At 51.3% G+C, this 18,713-nt stretch overlaps 1 protein-coding gene across 1 annotated transcript; it reads left to right on the forward strand.

Annotated features, from left to right (window-relative positions):
• Window positions 1–872: 872 nt before the first annotated feature.
• LOC119508923 (cytochrome P450 11B2, mitochondrial-like) lies at window positions 873–17,571 on the forward strand. The gene is made up of 11 exons (XM_037802630.1): window positions 873–1,111; window positions 1,514–1,669; window positions 1,968–2,167; window positions 2,256–2,459; window positions 2,734–2,888; window positions 3,638–3,804; window positions 4,202–4,280; window positions 4,370–4,567; window positions 4,676–4,966; window positions 15,776–15,888; window positions 16,425–17,571. Exons 1-11 carry the CDS (start codon window positions 873–875, stop codon window positions 17,569–17,571), a joined length of 2,949 nt encoding a protein of 982 aa, XP_037658558.1.
• Window positions 17,572–18,713: the final 1,142 nt, after the last annotated feature.

Consider the following 18,713-nt stretch of genomic DNA (forward strand, 5'->3'; position numbering starts at 1 on the left):
ATAAATATGACGTGCAACAAGCGGAGACACTCTGCCAACTAGGCTCTGAGTCCCCTGCTCCCATCTTTGCTGCAACTGTTATTCTGTTTCCTAAGTTCTGCGTCGTCTCCCGACAACCTGCAGGGAGTTGTGACAGGTCCGACAAGGGGTTGGCAGCCCCTGGGAGCAGTGCTTTGAGGGGTAGCCACAAAGAGTGCCAAAGCTGCTGGCCTTGTGAGGCCTGATGAGTGGAAGGATGAGAGCCACAGCTGCCCCATTCAGCCTTGCCCCGTGTGGGCTGGGGGTGAGGCCCCTGTGGTCTTGGCAAAGCCTCACATGAGGGTGCTCTGTTGTCTACGTCATCGTTTCAGTTGAGGAATCGGGCCCAAAGGACCATTCCCTGCCCAGGTCCTCCCAGCAAGGCTGTGGCCGCAGAGACCTGTCCTCAACACCCCTGGGGTCTGCGGCTGTCGCCCCAGCCCCTCCGTATCCCAGACCGAGACTGTGCGGCCTCAGGGTCACAGTGCCCTCCCCAACTTCCTGCTCTGGTCCCTGCTGAGAAGGATGAAAAGCCAAGGCCACCTTTGATCTTTTGATAAGATAAGGCTACCATCCATCAAGCTCTCCTCCTGCAACAACTGGCCAGGAGGGAGAGGCCTCTCCCCTGTCAGGCCCCCAGTTGAGACCCTGACCCCCCCACTGGCAGCCCCCAGACTGGCCCTTGCCAATGTGGGGAATGGGTGTCCATCCATCTCTTTCGTCCGCTCCCGCTTGGAGCCCAGCCTCGGGCCTCGGGGCAGGTCCAGGGACACTTTCTCCCGTGACGTGAGCAAAAACTGTGAGTCTGGGCAGATAAAAGGATTTGGGCGGGAAAGGTGGGGAGGGAGTTCAGAATGGCGCTGAGGGTGAAGGCAGGCGTGTGGCGGCCAGCGAGCTGGCTGCCCAGGCTGGGGGCCTGGGGTCCGGGTGCCAGTGCCGCCCCAGCCGCCCAGGGGGTGCTGCCCTTTGAAGCCATACCCCGGTGTCCCGGCAACAAGTGGCTGAGGATGCTGCGGGTCTGGAAGGAGCAGGGCCAGGAGAACCTCCACCTGGAGATGCAGCAGAACTTCCAAGAGCTGGGGCCCATTTTCAGGTCAGGCCCCATCCCCGTGCCACCCCCCCCCCCAGGTAGAACTCCCGGAGGCAGGGGACAGCCGGCATCTCCTGCCCCACCGGCTTCTGGGACCCCTGCCGGGCACGCACACCCCAGCCGTTTCCCAGTGGGTCCCGGTGCTCTGCATCGTTGCGAAGTCAGGGTGGGAGCACTGTGGGTGGTGGTCTCTGGCTTTGCCTGGGGAGCTACACGGAGGAAAGGATTCAGAAGCACTAAATTTGGAGAGTTTTCAGGGAGGCTGCAGGAGGAACTGCCTGGGTATCAAGACATGAGCCCAGGAGAAGGGACAGCTCAAGTGGGAGGCTGTCTGGAGGGTGTGTGCCGTGTGCGACGCTGGGAGGTCACTGCCCGGCCCAGCTGGGTTGGCGTTTGGCCCCTCAGGTATGACATGGGAAGGTCGCAGATGGTGAACGTGATGCTGCCCGAGGACGTAGAGCGGCTGCAGCAGGCGGATGGCCTGTACCCCTGCCGCATGAGCGTGGATCCCTGGCTGGCATACCGAGAGCTCCGTGGGCACAAACCGGGCGTGTTCCTGCTGTGAGGGGCAGAGCAGGGAGGGCGGGGGGCAGCCTGGCACGACGTCCCGAAGGCCATTGCCACCCATCCTGGGTTCTCTCTGGGAGCATGACGGGGGGAGACCACCAAGCACCCGATGGTGCCCAGTCCCCGGGGGGCAGTCTGTCCTGTGGCCCAGAGGAAGCAAAGTGGGGATGAAGGTGAGGAGGTGAGGACGGAAACACAGGCAGCCTGACCCAGAGCCTGATGCTGCCACCTGCTTTGCCAGTTTGGGGGCCTGTGCACACTGGGCTCCTAAAGCCTGCCGTCCACCTTGCAGGAATGGCCCCGAGTGGCGCTTTAACCGGTTGCGGCTGAACCCTGACGTTTTGTCACCAAAGAGCACTCAGATGTACATCCCCATGTTGGATGTGGTGGCCAGAGACTTCGCGGAGGTCCTGAAGAAGAAGGTGCTGCAGAACGCCCGGGGCAGTCTGACCGTGGACATCGAGCCCAGCATCTTCCACTACAGCTTAGAAGGTCCGGGCAGGGAGGAGGGAGTCAGGGTGGGAGCCCCGGGTGTGGTCTGCCTGGGGCCGGCCCTGCGCTCAGCCAGCGTCCTCCGCAGCCAGCACCTTCGCCCTGTACGGGGAGAGGCTGGGCCTCCTGGGCAGCAGCCCCAGCCTCGCCAGCCGCGACTTCATCCGCGCCCTGGGGGTCATGCTGAAGTCCACCCCGTTGCTCATGTGCATGCCCAGGGTGCTGTCCCGCTGGGCCAGTGCCAAGGTGTGGGAGGAGCACTTCAGGGCCTGGGACTGCATCTTCCAGCACGGTGAGCTCCAAGGACCCGGGAAAGGCTGTCTCCCCATCCACACCCCCACTGTGCACGGGGACGCCTGGGGCACCCACTTCCTCACCTCATTCAGCCTAGGGGGACCTGAGACTTCCTGCCGGACACCCAGAGACAGCTGGCAGTGGAGCTGGAGTGGGATGGGGATGGGGGACGCTGGGTGTGCCGTCCGGGAGTGTTTGCGGCACTGGGGAGGGCGAAGGAGCGGCACCTTCCCAGCAGCATGGCCTGGGGCTCTGGCTCTCCCTCTCCGCAGCCAGCAACAGCATCCAGAACATCTACCAGGAGCTGGCACTCGGCCGCCCGCGACACTACAGCGGCATCGTGGCCGAGCTGCTGCTGCACGCAGACCTGTCCCCAGACAGCATCAAGGCCAGCCTCATCGAGCTCACAGCAGGGAGCGTGGAGACGGTCAGGCCACTGCCCCGCTGCCCAGGCGGCGCCCTCCGGGGCCGAGTGGCACCTTAGCGCCCCATGCCCAGTCTGTTTCCCTGAGATCCCTGTTCAGCCTTAGGCCTCAGCTCCTAAAGGGACGGAGGCTTTGCAGGGAGGGCCCTCAGCACTCAGCTGGCAAGGAGGAGGAGGGGCTGCAGGGACATTCGTGGGAGCGGGCAGCGTTGGAGGCAGAGGGCAGAGTGGAGCGGGCCTGAGGGTCAGCACCACAGCCCCCACCCAGAATGTCTGGGAACCAGGAAGGGGGCAGGGAGAGGCATGCCGCTGGAGAGCCCCAGGGGAGTTGCCTCTTAGATGACAGTTTTCATTTGGCTTTGACTAAAGATGCACTGGAGGGAGTCGGGCTTTAACAGGTAGAGCAGCAGAAGGCTCCAGTGCCAGGTTGCCCTGGGGCTGCGGGTGGCATGGGACTGGGGGTTGGGGGTAGAGCTGAAGGTGATGCAGAAAGGGGTCAGGTTTCTGGCCACAGGCTGCCTGCAGGCCAAGCTCTCCTGCTGCAGCATCTCCCAAGGGCCTGGGAACTTCCAACGGCCCAAGCACCCAGGAGGCTGAGTGGTCCCCTCCTTGATGTGGGTCAGGGAAAGAGTGGGGTGGGTATTAGGACCTAGAGTTCTGGGGTCAGGGCCCTGTCCCACCCCCTCACCCCAGGGTGGCTCCTCCTGGGACAGGGGGTGCCCCCACTGACCTCTCTGGCCTGGCCCCTGCAGACCACCTACCCCTTGCTGATGACCCTGTACGAGCTGGCGCGGAACCCCCACGTGCAGCAGGCCCTGCGCCAGGAGAGCCTGGCTGCTGAGGCCGCAATCACCGAGAATCCCCAGCGGGCCCGCACGGAGCTGCCCCTGCTGTGGGCAGCCCTCAAGGAGACCTTGCGGTAGGCGCTGCAGACCCCAGCCAGCTGCCCTGGCCATGCTGCCTGAAAGTGGCGCTCACTGGCGCATGGGATGGGGGCAGGAAATAGGATTCAGCAGCGGCCTTGCCCTGGAAGACAGCTCCTGGCCCCCACCCCCTTTGGGCTCTGCTCCCTTTGGGATCTCACTTCATCGCCTGGATGCCAATCTCGGGGAGCATCCTCCTTGGCGCAGCAAAGTGGGGCTCCCCGGGTTGGCAAGAGCCTGGCTGACTGAGCGCAGCAAGTGCAAGGAAGCACTTCATTGTGCTCTGGGATGTCCACGGGGGGCGAGGGGCCGGGGCTGTCCCGGGCTGGGCGGTCTTGGGAAGGGGTGGATGGGCGGGTCCCTGCTGAGCCCTGCGTGGGCTGCCCCCCCCAGGCTGTACCCCGTGGGCCTCACGCTGCAGCGACACGTGACCTCCGACTTGGTGCTGCAGAACTACCACATCCCGGCCGGGGTGAGTGAGGGACCCACTGCCCCGCCAGGCAAAGCTGCCCCCCAGGCCCCCCGGGCAGGCTGACCGTGGCCCTCCGCGCCCGTCCGCAGACCTTGGTCCTGGTGTACCTCTACTCCCTGGGCCGCAACCCTGCCGTGTTCCCGAGGCCGGAGCGCTACGACCCCCAGCGCTGGCTGGGCCAGAGGGGCTCGGGGACGAGCTTCCGACACCTGGCGTTCGGCTTCGGCGCGCGCCAGTGCCTGGGCCGGCGGCTGGCGGAGGTCAGCATGCTGCTCTTCCTGCACCACGTGAGCCGGGGCGCGGCCGGGCGTGGCCGGGGGCGGCCTGTGGGCTGGGGAGCTGCGGCCCGGGCGGGGCCTGGATGGCGCCAGGCTGTGTCAGCGCCTCTCTCCTAGGTGCTGAAAAACGTCCTGGTGGAGACGCTGAGCCAAGAGGACATGAAGATGGTCTACCGCTTCGTGCTTATGCCTCACTCCTCCCCCCTCCTCACCTTCCGGGTCAGCAACGAGCCGCACGTCCCAGCTCTGCAGCCCGCCCTGCCGCCAGCCTCCCTTCCAGGTGTCCCCGCGGGCACCCCTGTATTCACCAGAGGTCACTGCTCCCCAAGCCCCACACCTGCCAGCCAGCACCCCGGAGCAAACGGTACAGCCAAGGCCCGCGGAGGCCCAGGGCTTGCCGCCTATGCAGTGAGGAGCTGGGCATAAAAGTCGGCTGCAGGTACTGGCTTGTCGGGGGGACGCCTAGTTTCTTGTCCAGCAAGGAGCATGTGCCTCGCCCCCACCTCCCACTCCATGGCCCTGGGCACCAGCCCCAGGCTCCTCACGTGACCACACACAGCCCTCAGATCCTGCCCCCGGCTTACCTGCCCGATCCCATAGCCTTCTGTTACTCCTTTCCCTTCCCCACGCACAACCAGCAACTTGGGGGACCCCTGTCCTGTCCCATACTCTGCCCAGAATGCTCCTGCCTGTTGACCCCTCAACCTTCAGAGCTGGGCTGGCGCCACTTGTCCACTTGCCTGTCCTGCTCAGCTGCCGTGGGACACACCTCTGCGATTGTGGCCGAAGCCCCAGGGGCCTGCACAGGGGGGTCGTCAGTCGGTGTTTTCAGGAAGAATGGCGGCAGCTGAGACCGCACGGGTGGATAGTGTGCCGAAAGACAGCTGCAGTGTTCACAGATCGTCTTTGCTCCCTCGTTCCTCTGGCGTGTGTGTCCCAGGGCGGGTATTGACGGCTGCTGCGAGCCAGCCAGGTGCGCTCCAGCCCTCACGTGCTCCTGAGCCGCTGAGCCAACAGGCAGCTTGACCCTGCTCACTGCACAGTGCACCAGTGTAGGAAGAGGGGGCACCCAGTGCTGAGAGCTCCCCTGGCTGGACCATATTTGTCCCAAGAGTTTTCACTGGGACGCAGGCACCGAAACTGTAATAGTGGCTGGTGAAGAGCAGAGGGTTTATTTCCCCCGTATGGGGAAACCCCGAGTCTGCAGCCCCAGCTGGTGGATGGCCTCCTGATGTGCTCAGGGACTTGGGGTCACCTTGGGTCACAGGATTGCTGCTCTTCCTGGACAGTTCAGTGCTGGGCCAGGTGTGAAAGGCAGCAGGGCCAGTTCCCCCATTCAAGGATGTCCCTAGAACCCCACCCAGCAGCATCAACTTGATCGGTCAAAATGGGGCCACATGGCTCCTCAAAAGAGGCGGGGAAATATCTTTTGTTTTAAATTTCATTTTGAAGTAATTATGAAGTCACAGAAATTTTCAAAGGTATTTACAGACTGGTTTCTTGCACCATTCAAAGAGTCTTCCGAAAGTTAACATCTTGCATAACTATATTATATTATACTGTAAAACCAGGAAATTGACATTAAACCTACCGAGTTATTCGGACTGCACCAGTTCTACACACACTCGTGTGTGTGTGTGAGTGGGCAGTTTGATGCACTTGTGTCACACGTGTAGGTTGTAACCACAACCCATCGAGATGCAGAGCTCTCACATCACAACGCGGCTCCTCGTTCTCCGACTTTATGCTCACACCCTGCCTCTCCTTCCCTGCACCCCTGACCCAGAGCCACCATGTGCTGTTCTCCATCTCCATAAACGTGTTATTGAACAAATGTCATATTAAGGGAATCACACAATATGTTTCCTGTTCTAACTGCCTTTTCCCCTCAGCTTAGTTTCCTTGGTGCTCACACCAGCTTGCTTGTATCAATATTTCATTCCTTTCATCTCTGACCAGTATTCCATGCTGCTGATACAGCTCGGTTTGTAAAACAATTCACCCATTTAAGGACATTTAGGGGTTCTAGTTTAGGGCTATAACAAATAAAGCTGCTGTGCACATTTGGGAATAAATATCTGTGTGACATTAAGTTTTCATTTCTCTGGGATAAATGCCCAAGTCTGCAATTACTGGGTCATCTCGTAAGTCCCATTTTAGTACTAAAACAGCCTAACTATTTCCCAGGGTGGCTGTACTGTTTTATATTCCCAAGAGCAAGGTGTGAGTTGCCAGTTTCTCTGCATCCTTGCTTGTGTTTGCTTTTATTACTGGTTTTTATTTTAGCCATTCTAATAGATGTGTAGTAGCGTCTTGGGGGTGGTTTTAATTTGCATTTCCCTAACGGCTGGTGATGTTGGTCATCTTTCATATGCTATTTGCATCTGGACATCCTCCTACATGAAATGTTTGTCCATGTCTTTCCCCCATTTTCTAATTTGATTCTTGCTTTTTAATGTTGTTTCGAGAGTTCTTTATATCGTCTAGATGCATGTCCTTTGTCAGATATGTGATTTGCAAATATTTTCCCCATTTTGTAATTTGTCTTTTCATTCTCTTACTGGGGTCTATCATGGAGAAAATATTTTTAATTATGAAAAAACCTATTCAATCTTTTCAAAAATGATCATGCTTTGGGTCTCATGCCCACAATATCTTTGCCTATTGCTAGATCCCAGTGATCTTTCCTATGTTTTTTTCCTAAAACTTTTCTAGTTTCACATTTAAGTATCTTGTCCTTTTCTGACTTAATTGTTGTATAAGGCAGGAGGTCTAGGTTTAGGTTCTAGTTTTCGTTTTTGCCTATAAGTCTAATCTGCAGCATTGTTTGCTTGAAACACCATCTAGCTCCATCGAATTGCTTTTGCACCTTGTCAAAAATCAACTGCGCCTGTTTGTGTGGGTCTGTCTAGGGTCTCTCCTCTTTTGCACAGATCTGAGTGTCGCTCTTTCTATCAGTCCCACAGCGTCTTGGTTGTTCCCTTGATGTAGTGAGTCTTAATATCAGGAAGAGTAATTCTTCCCTCTGTTTCCTTTGTGACAATCGTACCCTTACCGCACAACCCAGCTTACACTTCCTACGTGGATGGCAACCTGATTCCCAATTCCCTTTGCAGTTCCTGCTTAGCTTTCTGGAGTTTAAGTGCTGGATGTTCCTCAAGACTTCTCTCCTCTCTCTGTGCAGAATCCTTTAGATACCAAATTCCGTCTTGTGACTTTAAATGCCATCTGCTTGCCAACAACCTCCCACCCCAACCCAACTCTTCTGTAGCCCAGACCTCTTTCTTGAACTCAGATAAATACAAACAACTACCTACTCCTATCTCCATCTGGATGTCCCAATGGGCATCCCGAAGTTAACACTTCTCCCCAATAAACTCTTCTTCTTCCTCGAGTATGTCTGTCATGGAGTCCTTCCTCTTTCAAAACGATGTAACCCCATCCTTGCAACTTCCCGGGACAAAAGCACCTGGTGATCCTTGACTCATCTCTCACATTCTATCTGAAATTCATCAGGAATCTTTCAGGGTCTCCCTTCTAAAATGCACCCAAATCTGTCCACGTGTCATTGCCACCACTTGTGTTACCTAGTTCAAGCCACCGTCAGCATCGCTTGGCCAGATTAGAGCAAGAGCATCTTAATTGGTTGTATGGTTCTTTCATGGCCACAGTACTGACAGCTTGGCATCCAGAATTACCCTTTCAGACACAGTCAGGCCATGCCGCTGCCCTGTCCTAAACCCTCCAGTGTCTCCCCATGATGCACCGACTGCATTTGCGTCCACCCCCCAACACACACTGTTTGTGTCCTGTCCACCTGCCTTCCTGGCTTTCCCTTGACACAGCGGGTGGGTCGCTGCCATGGGGTCGCTGTGCCTGCTGCTCCTTCTGCCGGAAATGCTTTGTCCTCAGGTATCGGCAGACTGTGCTTCCTCAACCTGCTCAGCTCACTGCTTCCACAAAGGCCCCCATGGTGCCCATAGATGCTGGCAACCAAATCCCCCAGCAACATATTCCTGTCCCAATTCCTGGTTGTTTTCATCCAGAGAATGAGTATGTCTGTCATATTATATGTTTTACCTATTTATATTATTTGTTTAAATCTGTGACACTCTACAAAGACGTAAGCTCAGCGAAGGCAGGAAGTCTTCAATTTGTTTAATGCAACATCCCTAGTATCTAGGCCACAGCCTGAGAAATACTGATGCTCAGTGAAAATAAATCTGATTGTGTAAACCCTACAGTAACCATAAAATAATATACAGAAAGGAAAATGTGAAGTGAGTAAAAATGCTTCACTACAAAAATCAACTCTTCACAGAAGATGGCAGGAATGGAGGAAATGTGGAGCAAAACAAATGACAGAATGGCTGAAGTCCTGTTTTATCAGGAAATACCTATAATGTAGATACATTAATCTTCCCAGTTGATGGGCAGAGAGTGGCAGGATGGATATAAAAGTATGACCGCACTATATGCTGCTTACAAGAGACTAATCTTAGGCTGAAAAAATACACAGGGTGAAAGTGAAAGATTGGGAAAAATTATTCCATGTAAATCATAACCAAGGAGAGTTAGAGTAACTAGATTAATATCACACAATATGGACCTTAAGTTGAAATCTGTACCAACAGACTAAGATGGACACTATGTATTAATAAAAGGGTCAAATCACCAAAATCACATAACTATTAAAACATATCTGTAATTGCTAAGAAGGTGCCAAAATACATGAAGCAAACATTGGCAGAACTGAAGGGAGAAAAAGACACTTCTACCACCATACCTGGAGGCTCCAGCACTCCACTTTCAGTAATGAACAGAACATCCAGGCCAAAGTTTAGTAAGAAACAGAGGGCCTGAACAATACTTCAAAGCAATGAAACAGAACAGAGATATATAGACCACTCTACTGACAACCATGAATCCACAGTCTTCTCAAGTACACATGCATCATTCTCCAGGATAGACCATGTGTTAGGTCACAAAACTAGTCTCAAGAAATGTTAAAAGTTTGAAATCATGCAAAACATCTTTTTCTGACCACAGCATAATGAAGCCAGAAATCAAGAGCACAAGGAAAAGTGGAAAATTCACAAATGCATGGAAAATAAACAGCCTTAAACAACCAATGGCTGAAAGTGGAAACCACAAAGAAATTTTTTAAAATTCTTAGAGATGAATGAAAATTTAAACACAACATTAAAAAATTGCAAATGCAGTGCTCAGAGGGAAATACGTAGGCATAAATGCATATGTTAAAAAAGCAGAAAGATAAATCCACAACTTCCCTAATGAAAAAAGGAGAAAAATCTCAAATCAATAAGCTAACGTCACATCTTGAGGAACTAACTAGAAAAATAAGAACCAGCTAAATCTAAAGTTAGTAACAGGAGGTAAATAGTAAAGTTTAGAGCAGAGATAATTGAAATAGAGAATAGAAACACAAGTGATGGAATCAATGAAACCACAAGTTATTTATCTGAAAAATCAATAAAATTGACAAAACTTCAGGTGCACTGGCAAAGAATAAAAAGAGAGAAGGCACAAATAACAAAAATAAGAAATAAAGTAGGTTCATTACCAATGATCTTGCAGAAATTAAAAGGATTATAATAGAATACCATGAACAACTGTACATCAAGAAATCTGATACTCTAAAGGTAATGAACAAAGTCCTAAAAATACAATTTACCTAAACAGAATCAAGAAGAGAGAGATGATCTCAACTGATGCATAACAAATGAAGAGACTGAATCAGACCTCAAAAAGTTCCCAACAAAGAAAAGTCCAGTTGGTTTCACTGGTGAATTCAACCAAACATTTGAAGAATTAAGTGCAATCCTTCTCGATGTCTTGCAAAAAAATTTAAGAGGATGTAACTCTTCCTAACTCATTCTATGAGGCTAGCATTACTCTGATAGCAAAGCCAGATAAAGATATCACAAGAAAAGAAAACTACAGACTATAGACCAATTTCCTTTAGGAATATAGATGAAAAAATCCTCAAGAAAATAATAGCAAATTGAATCCAACAGCATATTGAAAGGATTATGCACCAGGACCAAATAGGATTTGCACCAGGACCAAATAGGATTTACCCCAGGAAATTAAGGGTTGTTCAACATAAGAGAATCAATCAATGTATTACATGAGATTAACAGAATGACGGGGAAAAAATCACATGATCGTGTCGACTGATGCGGCAAAGGACTTTGACAAAATCCAACACCCTTTCATAATAAAAAGAACTCATAAAACTGGGAATAGAAGGGAACATGTTCAACATGATAAAGAGCATTTATGAAAATCCTGCAGCTAACATTATACTCAATGGCAAGAGACTGAACCCTTTCCCCTAAGCTCAGGAACAAGACAAGAATTAGTACTATAACCAATGCTACTCAACATTGAATTGGAAGTTCTTTCAAGAGAAATTAAACAAGAGAAAAGAATAAAAGGCATCTAAATTGGAAAAGAAGGAGTACAACTAACTCTATTCAAAGATGACACGATCATTTATACAGAAAATCCAAAGAACCCACAGGTCAGCTACTAGAGCTCATATACAAATTCTGCAAAGGTGAGGTTACAAGGTTAAAACCCTCAAATCAGTTGTGTTTCCACACATCTGCAATGAGCAATCCAAAATGGAAATTAAGAAAACGATTCTATTTACAATAGAATCTAAAAGAATAAAATATATAGGAATATTGAAAATGACAAAATGCTACTGAAACAAATTAAGGGCCACCTAAATAAATGGCAAATATCCTGTGCTCATGGACAGGAAGACTTAATATTGTTAATATGTCAATACCACCCAAAGATAGCTACAGATTCAATGTACTCTATATCAATACCCCAGCAGCCTATTTTGTGGAAATGAAAAGCCAATCCTTAAATTCATGTGGAGTTGCAACTCCCAAATAGCTAAATCAATCCAGCAAAACAACAAAATTGAAGTCTCACACTTCCCTATTTCAAAAATTACTTAAAGGCATAGCAATCATCAGAGTGTGATATTGGCCTAAGAAAAGCCACATAGACCAATGGAACTGAATCAAGAGTCCCAAAATAGACACTTGATTTTTGACATGGGTACCAAGTACACTGAATGGGGGGGGGTGGTCTCCACAACCACTGGTGCAGGGGAGACTGCATGTTCTCCTGCAAAAGAATGAAGTTGGATATCTTCCATCTCTTAGGAAAACACCATAGGAGAAATCCATCAGGATCTTGGAATTGGCAGTGATTTCTTAGATAAGACATGAAGAGCATGAAGAACAAAAAAATTTATTACATGGGCTCCGTAAAACTTACAAACTTTTGTACGTCAATGGGACATCATTAAGACTGTGCAAAGACAACCTACAAAAAAGAGAGAAAATAGTTGCAAATCATACTATAAGAGTGTAATATCCAGAATATATAAATTCTAAATTTTAAATTTAATTAAATATATAAAGAAATTCTAAAACAAACAACCCAATTTAAAAATGGGCAAAGGACTTTAAGATATTTCTTCAAAGAACATACGTATTTGGACAATAAGCACATGAAAGATGTGGAACTTCATTGGCCATTAGAGAAATGCAAATCAAAATCACCAAGAGATGACACTTTGTACCCACTAGGGTGGCTATTAATAAAAGGAAAAATAACAAGTGTTGGTGAAAAGTGGAGAAATAGGAACCCTTGTACATTTATTTTTGTTACTGTAAAGTGATGCTGCTACTATGGAAAAGACTCTAGCAGCTCCTCAGAAGATGAAAAGTATATTGGCCTTCCAAATGGACTGGCAATTGCACTTCTAGGTGTATGCCCCAAGGAATCTAAAAGATGGACTTGAACAGGTATTTCAACACCTATGCCCAAGGCAGCATTCTTTGCCATAGCCAAAAGGTGGAAGCAAACCAAGCATTCATCAACTGAAGAGTGGAAAAATAAATGTGGTGTTTCCATGCAATGGATTATTACTCAGCGGTAGAAACAAGTGAACTGCTGGTACATGCCACAACATGGATGAACCTTGAAGACATGATGCGGCGTGAAATAAGCCAGACACAAAAAGACAAGTATCTTATGATTTCTTTTACACAAAAAATATTTAGAACAAGCAAATTCACAGAGACAAAGAGCAGAATGGTAGTTACCAGAGGGGGAGTGAGGGTGGAATGGGTTTTTTGCTAAATTGAGTATAAGTTTTGGGTTTTAATGATGAGAACAGTCTGGAAACAGTGGTGAATGTTGCACAGTGTTGCCAATATACTTAATGTAGAAGTGCCCACTTAAAATGGTTAAATGGGAAGACCTGTGGGTAGGTAGTGGAGTAGACAGCTGTGGGAATCAGTCCCTGCATCAGAACAATTAGAACAGGCAGGGACTATCACAATCAGCTATTTCAGAGCGCCAGTGTCTAGTAAAACCCTGTACAGCAGCCAGAGAAAAGCAAGAGGAGCAGGCTGGTAAATTATGGTAAATACCAGTAAATTGCTCTCCCCACACAGCTGTTACTATTGTCCACCCCCCACTCTCCCAGGGTGCAGCTGTGGGGACAGGCACCTGGCATAGCTAGCTGGTGGCAGAGAGGGACATAAAAACCCACTTCCCCAAGCTCCAGAAGGGGACCATAGTGACCACTGACCACTGCTTTTGAGTAGCCAGTGCAGGCTGCTGGGGGCCTGACTCTGAGGGTGGTCATCGTTCCAACCCACCCCGGACAGAGGGGATGGCGGAGACTTACAGACAGAACACTCCCTCAGAGCTGCAGAGGATATCTGAAAGGCTGCACCTGCTGGGTAGTAGTGAGTCAAGAAAGCACAGCTCTGGGGAGAGGTGGAAGAGGCTCCCGGCGCCCTTCCAGGCCTCTCCCGCTCACACCCCAGGGCAGACTGGATCCACCAGCACTCCCTTTGTGGGTCCCTGGCCACACGCCATCTGAGAAATACTGACTTGGGGAATTCTTGTCCTCGCATGCCCACCCTTCCCACTCCTTCCTACCATTTGTCCTCTAGGTTAAAGTAGCTAGGGACAATGAAGGCAGTATAAGAAACAATTGCGGTGCATAGCCTGGGACAAAGGCTACTTGCTTTAAGTCTGGCAGTGGAACACCACTTGGAGGGAGAAGGTCTGTTTCCTGGGAAGTAGAAGGTACATTCAAATGCCTGTAAACAGGGAACTCCTAAGGCCACTAGTAAGCACAAGCCAAGGGCAAGAAACAGGCCCAGAAAGACAAGGAGGACACTGCTCTCTGCGCTCACCCTAGGCTGACCCTCCTGATAGGAGTGCTAAGCTCTGAGAGCACCAGCCAATGAAAAGGCAATTTGCAAATATGGTGAAAGGTGTGTTATGCTTAGATTTGCTTGGTTTTCTTAGATCCTCACACTCCAGAAAATCTGTCATATCAGCAGCTGGTGGCACACTCAAGAAACATGCCAGGGAATAAATCCAGAGTTAACATTTTGAAATATTAAAATGTACAGTGTGCAGTCAGTTCATTCAAACACCATAATTACATTGAACTTTGAATAGGAAGTGACATCTGGTAAATCTGTACAGCTTACTGTAAAATAGCAATACATCCCAAAGTAATTTGGGCAGAGAATAAAAATATATACACAGCCCTCCCACACCCACCCTAAGGAGCTGGGGAAAAATGCAGAAATCTTGGACGTCCCCACCTGGGTTATTATTGATATTCTCACAAACATTGAGGACTGACAATTTGGTAAGCCAAGCCCTCAACCTTGGGGCTTGCCCTTATGAAGTTTGTTACTGCAAAGGAGAGGCCAAGCCTACTTATAATTGTGCCTAAGAGTCTCCCCCAGAGTATCTCTTTGTTGCTTAGATGTTGCCTTCCCTCTCTAGCAAAGCGAACTCGACAAGTGAACTCACTGTCCCCCACCCCGCTACGTGGGACCTGACTCCCAGGGGTGTAAATCTCCCTCGCAACACAGGATATGCCTCTCAGGGATGAGCCCAGACCCAGCATCATGGGATTGAGAACATCTTCTTGACCAAAAGAGAGAAGTGAAAGGAAACAAAATAAAGTTTCAGGGGCTGAGAGACTTCAAATGGACTTGAAGGTCACTGTGGAGGGCATTCTTATGCACCATATAGATATCCCTTTTTAGATTTTAATGTATTGGAATAGCTGGGAGGAAATACCTGAAACTGTTGAACTGCAACCCAGTAGCCTTGATTCTTGAAGACGACTGTATAACTATGTAGCGTACATGAGGTGACAGCGTGAAAGCAGAGACTTGAACAGATATTTGCACAATGATGCTCATAGTGGCAATATTTACAAGTGCCAAAAGATGGAAGCAAGCCAAGTGTCTGTCCATCAACTGAAGAATGGATAAACAAAATGTAGTATATACATATGATGGAGTTTTATTCAGTCCTAACAAGAAATAAAGTCCTGATACATGTAACAACATGGATGAACCTTGAGGACATCAGGTTGAGTGGAACAAACCAGGCAAAAAATAAATAAATAAATAAAGACAGATATTGCATGCCACATTGATATGAAATAATCAGGAGCAGCTTTCCCAGGACAACTGCTAAAGAGACTCTTCTTTCCCAATTTAGTGGGTTTGGCACCTGCTCTAGTTTGCTGATGCTGCTGGAATACGAAACAGCAGAGATGGATTAGCTTTTATAAAAGAGGGTTTATTTGGTTACACAGTTACAGTCTTAAGGCCATAAAGTCTCCAAGGTAAACACATCAGCAATCGGGTACCTTCACTGGAGGATGGCCCATGGTGTCCAGGAAAACCTCTGTTAGCTGGGAAGGCACGTGGCCGGCGTCTGCTCCAAAGTTCTGGTTTCGAAATGGCTTTCTCCCAGGACGTTCCTCTCTAGGCTGCAGCTCCTCAAAAATGTCACTCTTAGTTGCTCTTGGGGTGTTTGTCCTCTCTTAGCTTCTCCGGAGCAACAGTCTGCTTTCAACGGCCGTCTTCAAACTGTCTCTCATCTGCAGCTCCCATCTCAGCTTCTGTATGTTCTTCAAAGTGCCCCTCCTGGCTGTAGCTCCTCCTCAGCTGCACTTCAAAATGTCACATAATCACTTCTTCCTCCTGGGATAACTAAGGCTTCCAAGGTCACTGAATCCCAGAACGGAGACCGGTACTCCCTTCCTGGCATGTAGCTAATCTAGATGTTACAGGACCCCTTTAGCTCACACCCACTGAAACGCCTTTGTTTCAGGCCCCTAAAACTGACCCCGCAGACTCCCGCTTCACTGCTGAGTGCTTTCACACTGAGCTATCAGCCGACTGCCATCAGAGCAGCCTGCCTGACTTCTTCCTTCACTTCTTTAAGTAAGCTCCTGTAATAAAGTTTGCCTCACTCCGCTCTTGGTGTTTTCTTTGGTCACTCTGCTGGATCAGCCCCTGCCGGCCAGAGCAATGGCCCCTCGGGCTGCCCACGGTTCCGAGTCTAACATTTTGGGGGTAAAAAAAATAATATATGCTGCCTTCAAACAAGAACACGGGAAATTTGACAGTAAAATCTGGAATATGACACCGTGTAGATAATGCCCAGAGAAAGCCCGCGTGGCCACAGGCAGGCAAGGACGGCATAAGCTTGTGAGCACAACACTGCACGGTGAGAGCAGGGCAAACTACCAGGAAGACATCAGGCCCCCAAATCTGTGTGCACCAGATCACATGGGATGAAGAAACACACAGAAGACAGCCTGGTGGAACTCAGATGCAGGTGGCTCCGGCCCTGACAGGATCAACCCCCTTCTCCCTGGAGCGCGGGCAGAAACCGCGATTCCCCCCGGAGCCTAGGGGCGGACCCACTTTTCCCGTCAAGGGGGGAGAGAGACTCTTTCCCGCTCCGTGGGCCACAGCCACGCCACTGCCCCGCTGCGGGCCACACGCAGCCGCCACCCGAGGGGACCCGGACTCCCACCTGCAGCCGGCGGCCCCTGCACCGGGCCCCAGCCCGCAGCCGCTGTCCCCGGGCCCGCGGGGCGGTCTGACCGAGGCCGGGAACCGCCGACGGCCGCCGCCCGCCCTGCGCGAGGGCGCACCGGGGAGCCGGGGCCGGAATCCCGCCGGGACCCGACGCGAGCAGCGCCGCCCGTCCGCGCACAGTCTCCGGAGCCCCGGGAGGGGCCGGCGCGGGCCGCGGGGGCTCAGGGCGGGGACCCGGGAGCTTGTTCACGTCGCCGCGCACCGAGCGGGAAATCGGGACGGAGAGCGGAGCCGAGTTCGTCCACCGGGTCCCGGCGCGAGCGGCTGCGCGGGAAGGAGGCGCTGGTGGCCGCGCGGGAGCCGCTCCCCTCCCGCACAGCCGCGCCCCCCCGGCTCCGGCCGCTTCTAGGACGCGCCGGCGGGGGCCCGCGCCCTTCTGGAAGGTTCCCCGACCAGCGCCTGGGCCGGGGCGCGTGGGCACGAGCGCGCCTGCGCGGCGACAGCTCCTGCAGCTCGGCCCGGAGGGGGCGGGGCGGCCCGGGGAAGGTTCCAGAAGGCACCAGAGGGCGGCGGGCCGGACGGCGCCGCGGGCTGGGCCAGGTGGGTGTCGGGGCCCGGGCGGAGGGTCCTGGGGGGCGGCCCGGCTCTGGGGCGCAGGGTCCCCGAGGCAGGGCCCTCCTTCGCGGGGGGCCGCCCCAGCTGGGGGAGCCGGGCGTGGCCAGGGACCCCCTCCCCTCGGGCCCCGGCGCGACCCTCACCCCGTCGCGCTCGGGGGTCCCACCGTGGGCACCGCCCCGCCCCCTCCCCTTGGGCCCCGTGCGCGACCCTCACCCCGTCCCGCTCGGGGGTCCCGCCGTGGGCACCACCCCGCCCCCTCCCCTCGGGCCCCGTGCGCGACCCTCACCCCGTCCCGCTCGGGGGTCCCGCCGTGGGCACCACCCCGCCCCTCCCCTCGGGCCCCGGCGCCCTCACCCCATCCCCGCGGCGCTGCCCGGTGCCGGCCCCTACTCGGGCTCCTCTCCCATCGGTTTGCAGGGAGCTGATCCCCCGTCACCCCGTCGTCTGGGGCCGGAAGCTTAGCCCACTGACTTCCAGACCCCCTTTCCCAGGGAAGCCTCTAGAACCGTGATCTTCCTTCCAGCGCCGCTCAGCCTCCGTCTGTCACGGGTCAGTTTGTCGCATTTTTTGTGATTCTGTCTGAAATTACAAAACAAAAACAAATTCTTTTGGGAATTATTCCAGGGCCCACTTATAATTTGGAAGTGTGTTCCTAATTTCCAAACAGGTGAGTATTTTCTGTTTAAAAACAAACCAACCAACCTGTGGCTGTTTCTTGTGTAATTCCACAGTAGTTGGAAGATGTGCTCCCTTGACTTTCAGAAATCCCTTTTGGGTATGAAATATCCATTGTTATCTGTTTTTTTTCCTTTAAACTTTTAATTTTCAAATAATTTCAAACTTAGAGGACAGTTGCAAAAATAATCGAAAATCCGTATAGAGAATTGCAATATACTCTTCCCTTAACCAGGTCCACCAATTTTTACATTTTGCTACATTTCATATTTGCCTTATCAGGCTATCTGTCCGTGCATCCATCCATCCATTCATCCATCTTTCTATATATTTTCTGCACAGATCTGTAGATTTGTGGTAGTCATTGCTCTCTGGAGAAACAGAACCAACAAGACAGACAGACGTATCTATCTATAATACGTATGTATCAATATTAAGTGATTTATTATTGGGGCTGATTCACACGATAATGGGGATTGGCAAATCTGAATTCTGTAGAGCATGTGCAAATTGGAATTCTGATGCAAATGATGCTCAGTTACCCAGGAGAAGTGGTTTGGCTGACGTAAAGATGGAAGGTATTCCGTCTGGCTGCTGAAATCCTCAGTTCTCTGTTTAAGGCTGAGTCCCAGTAAACCCTGACTTCCATATGTGATTAGATGCAGAGACTTCTGTTATTGCTGTAGGCAATCTCCTTTGTTTACTGTTGATGTAATCAGCCATAGATGCAAGCAACTGGCTAATGATTTAAAGCCATTCACAGAATACCCTCACAGTAAGAAGTCTAGGGCTATCTCGAGCAAACAACCGGATACCATAACTTATCCGAGCTGGCGCATGAAGCTAACCATAGCAAGGTTGCATACTTCATGCTCCTTGAACACATAATACTTTCATTTATGCTTGCTAAGAACTACGATATTCACTTA

The sequence above is a fragment of the Choloepus didactylus genome, chromosome 14 (assembly GCF_015220235.1).
Source record: "Choloepus didactylus isolate mChoDid1 chromosome 14, mChoDid1.pri, whole genome shotgun sequence".
In the NCBI taxonomy this organism is placed as follows: domain Eukaryota; kingdom Metazoa; phylum Chordata; class Mammalia; order Pilosa; family Megalonychidae; genus Choloepus; species Choloepus didactylus.

What these genes read in the sequence shown, in the direction of transcription:
- LOC119508923 (XM_037802630.1), top strand. Translation starts at nt 873, where the DNA reads ATGGCGCTGAGGGTGAAGGCAGGCGTGTGGCGGCCAGCGAGCTGGCTG. An exon ending in GAGCTGGGGCCCATTTTCAG is followed by an intron (nt 1,112 to 1,513) that starts GTCAGGCCCCAT and finishes TTGGCCCCTCAG; the next exon opens with GTATGACATGGGAAGGTCGC. An exon ending in TGCTGCTCTTCCTGCACCAC is followed by an intron (nt 4,568 to 4,675) that starts GTGAGCCGGGGC and finishes CCTCTCTCCTAG; the next exon opens with GTGCTGAAAAACGTCCTGGT.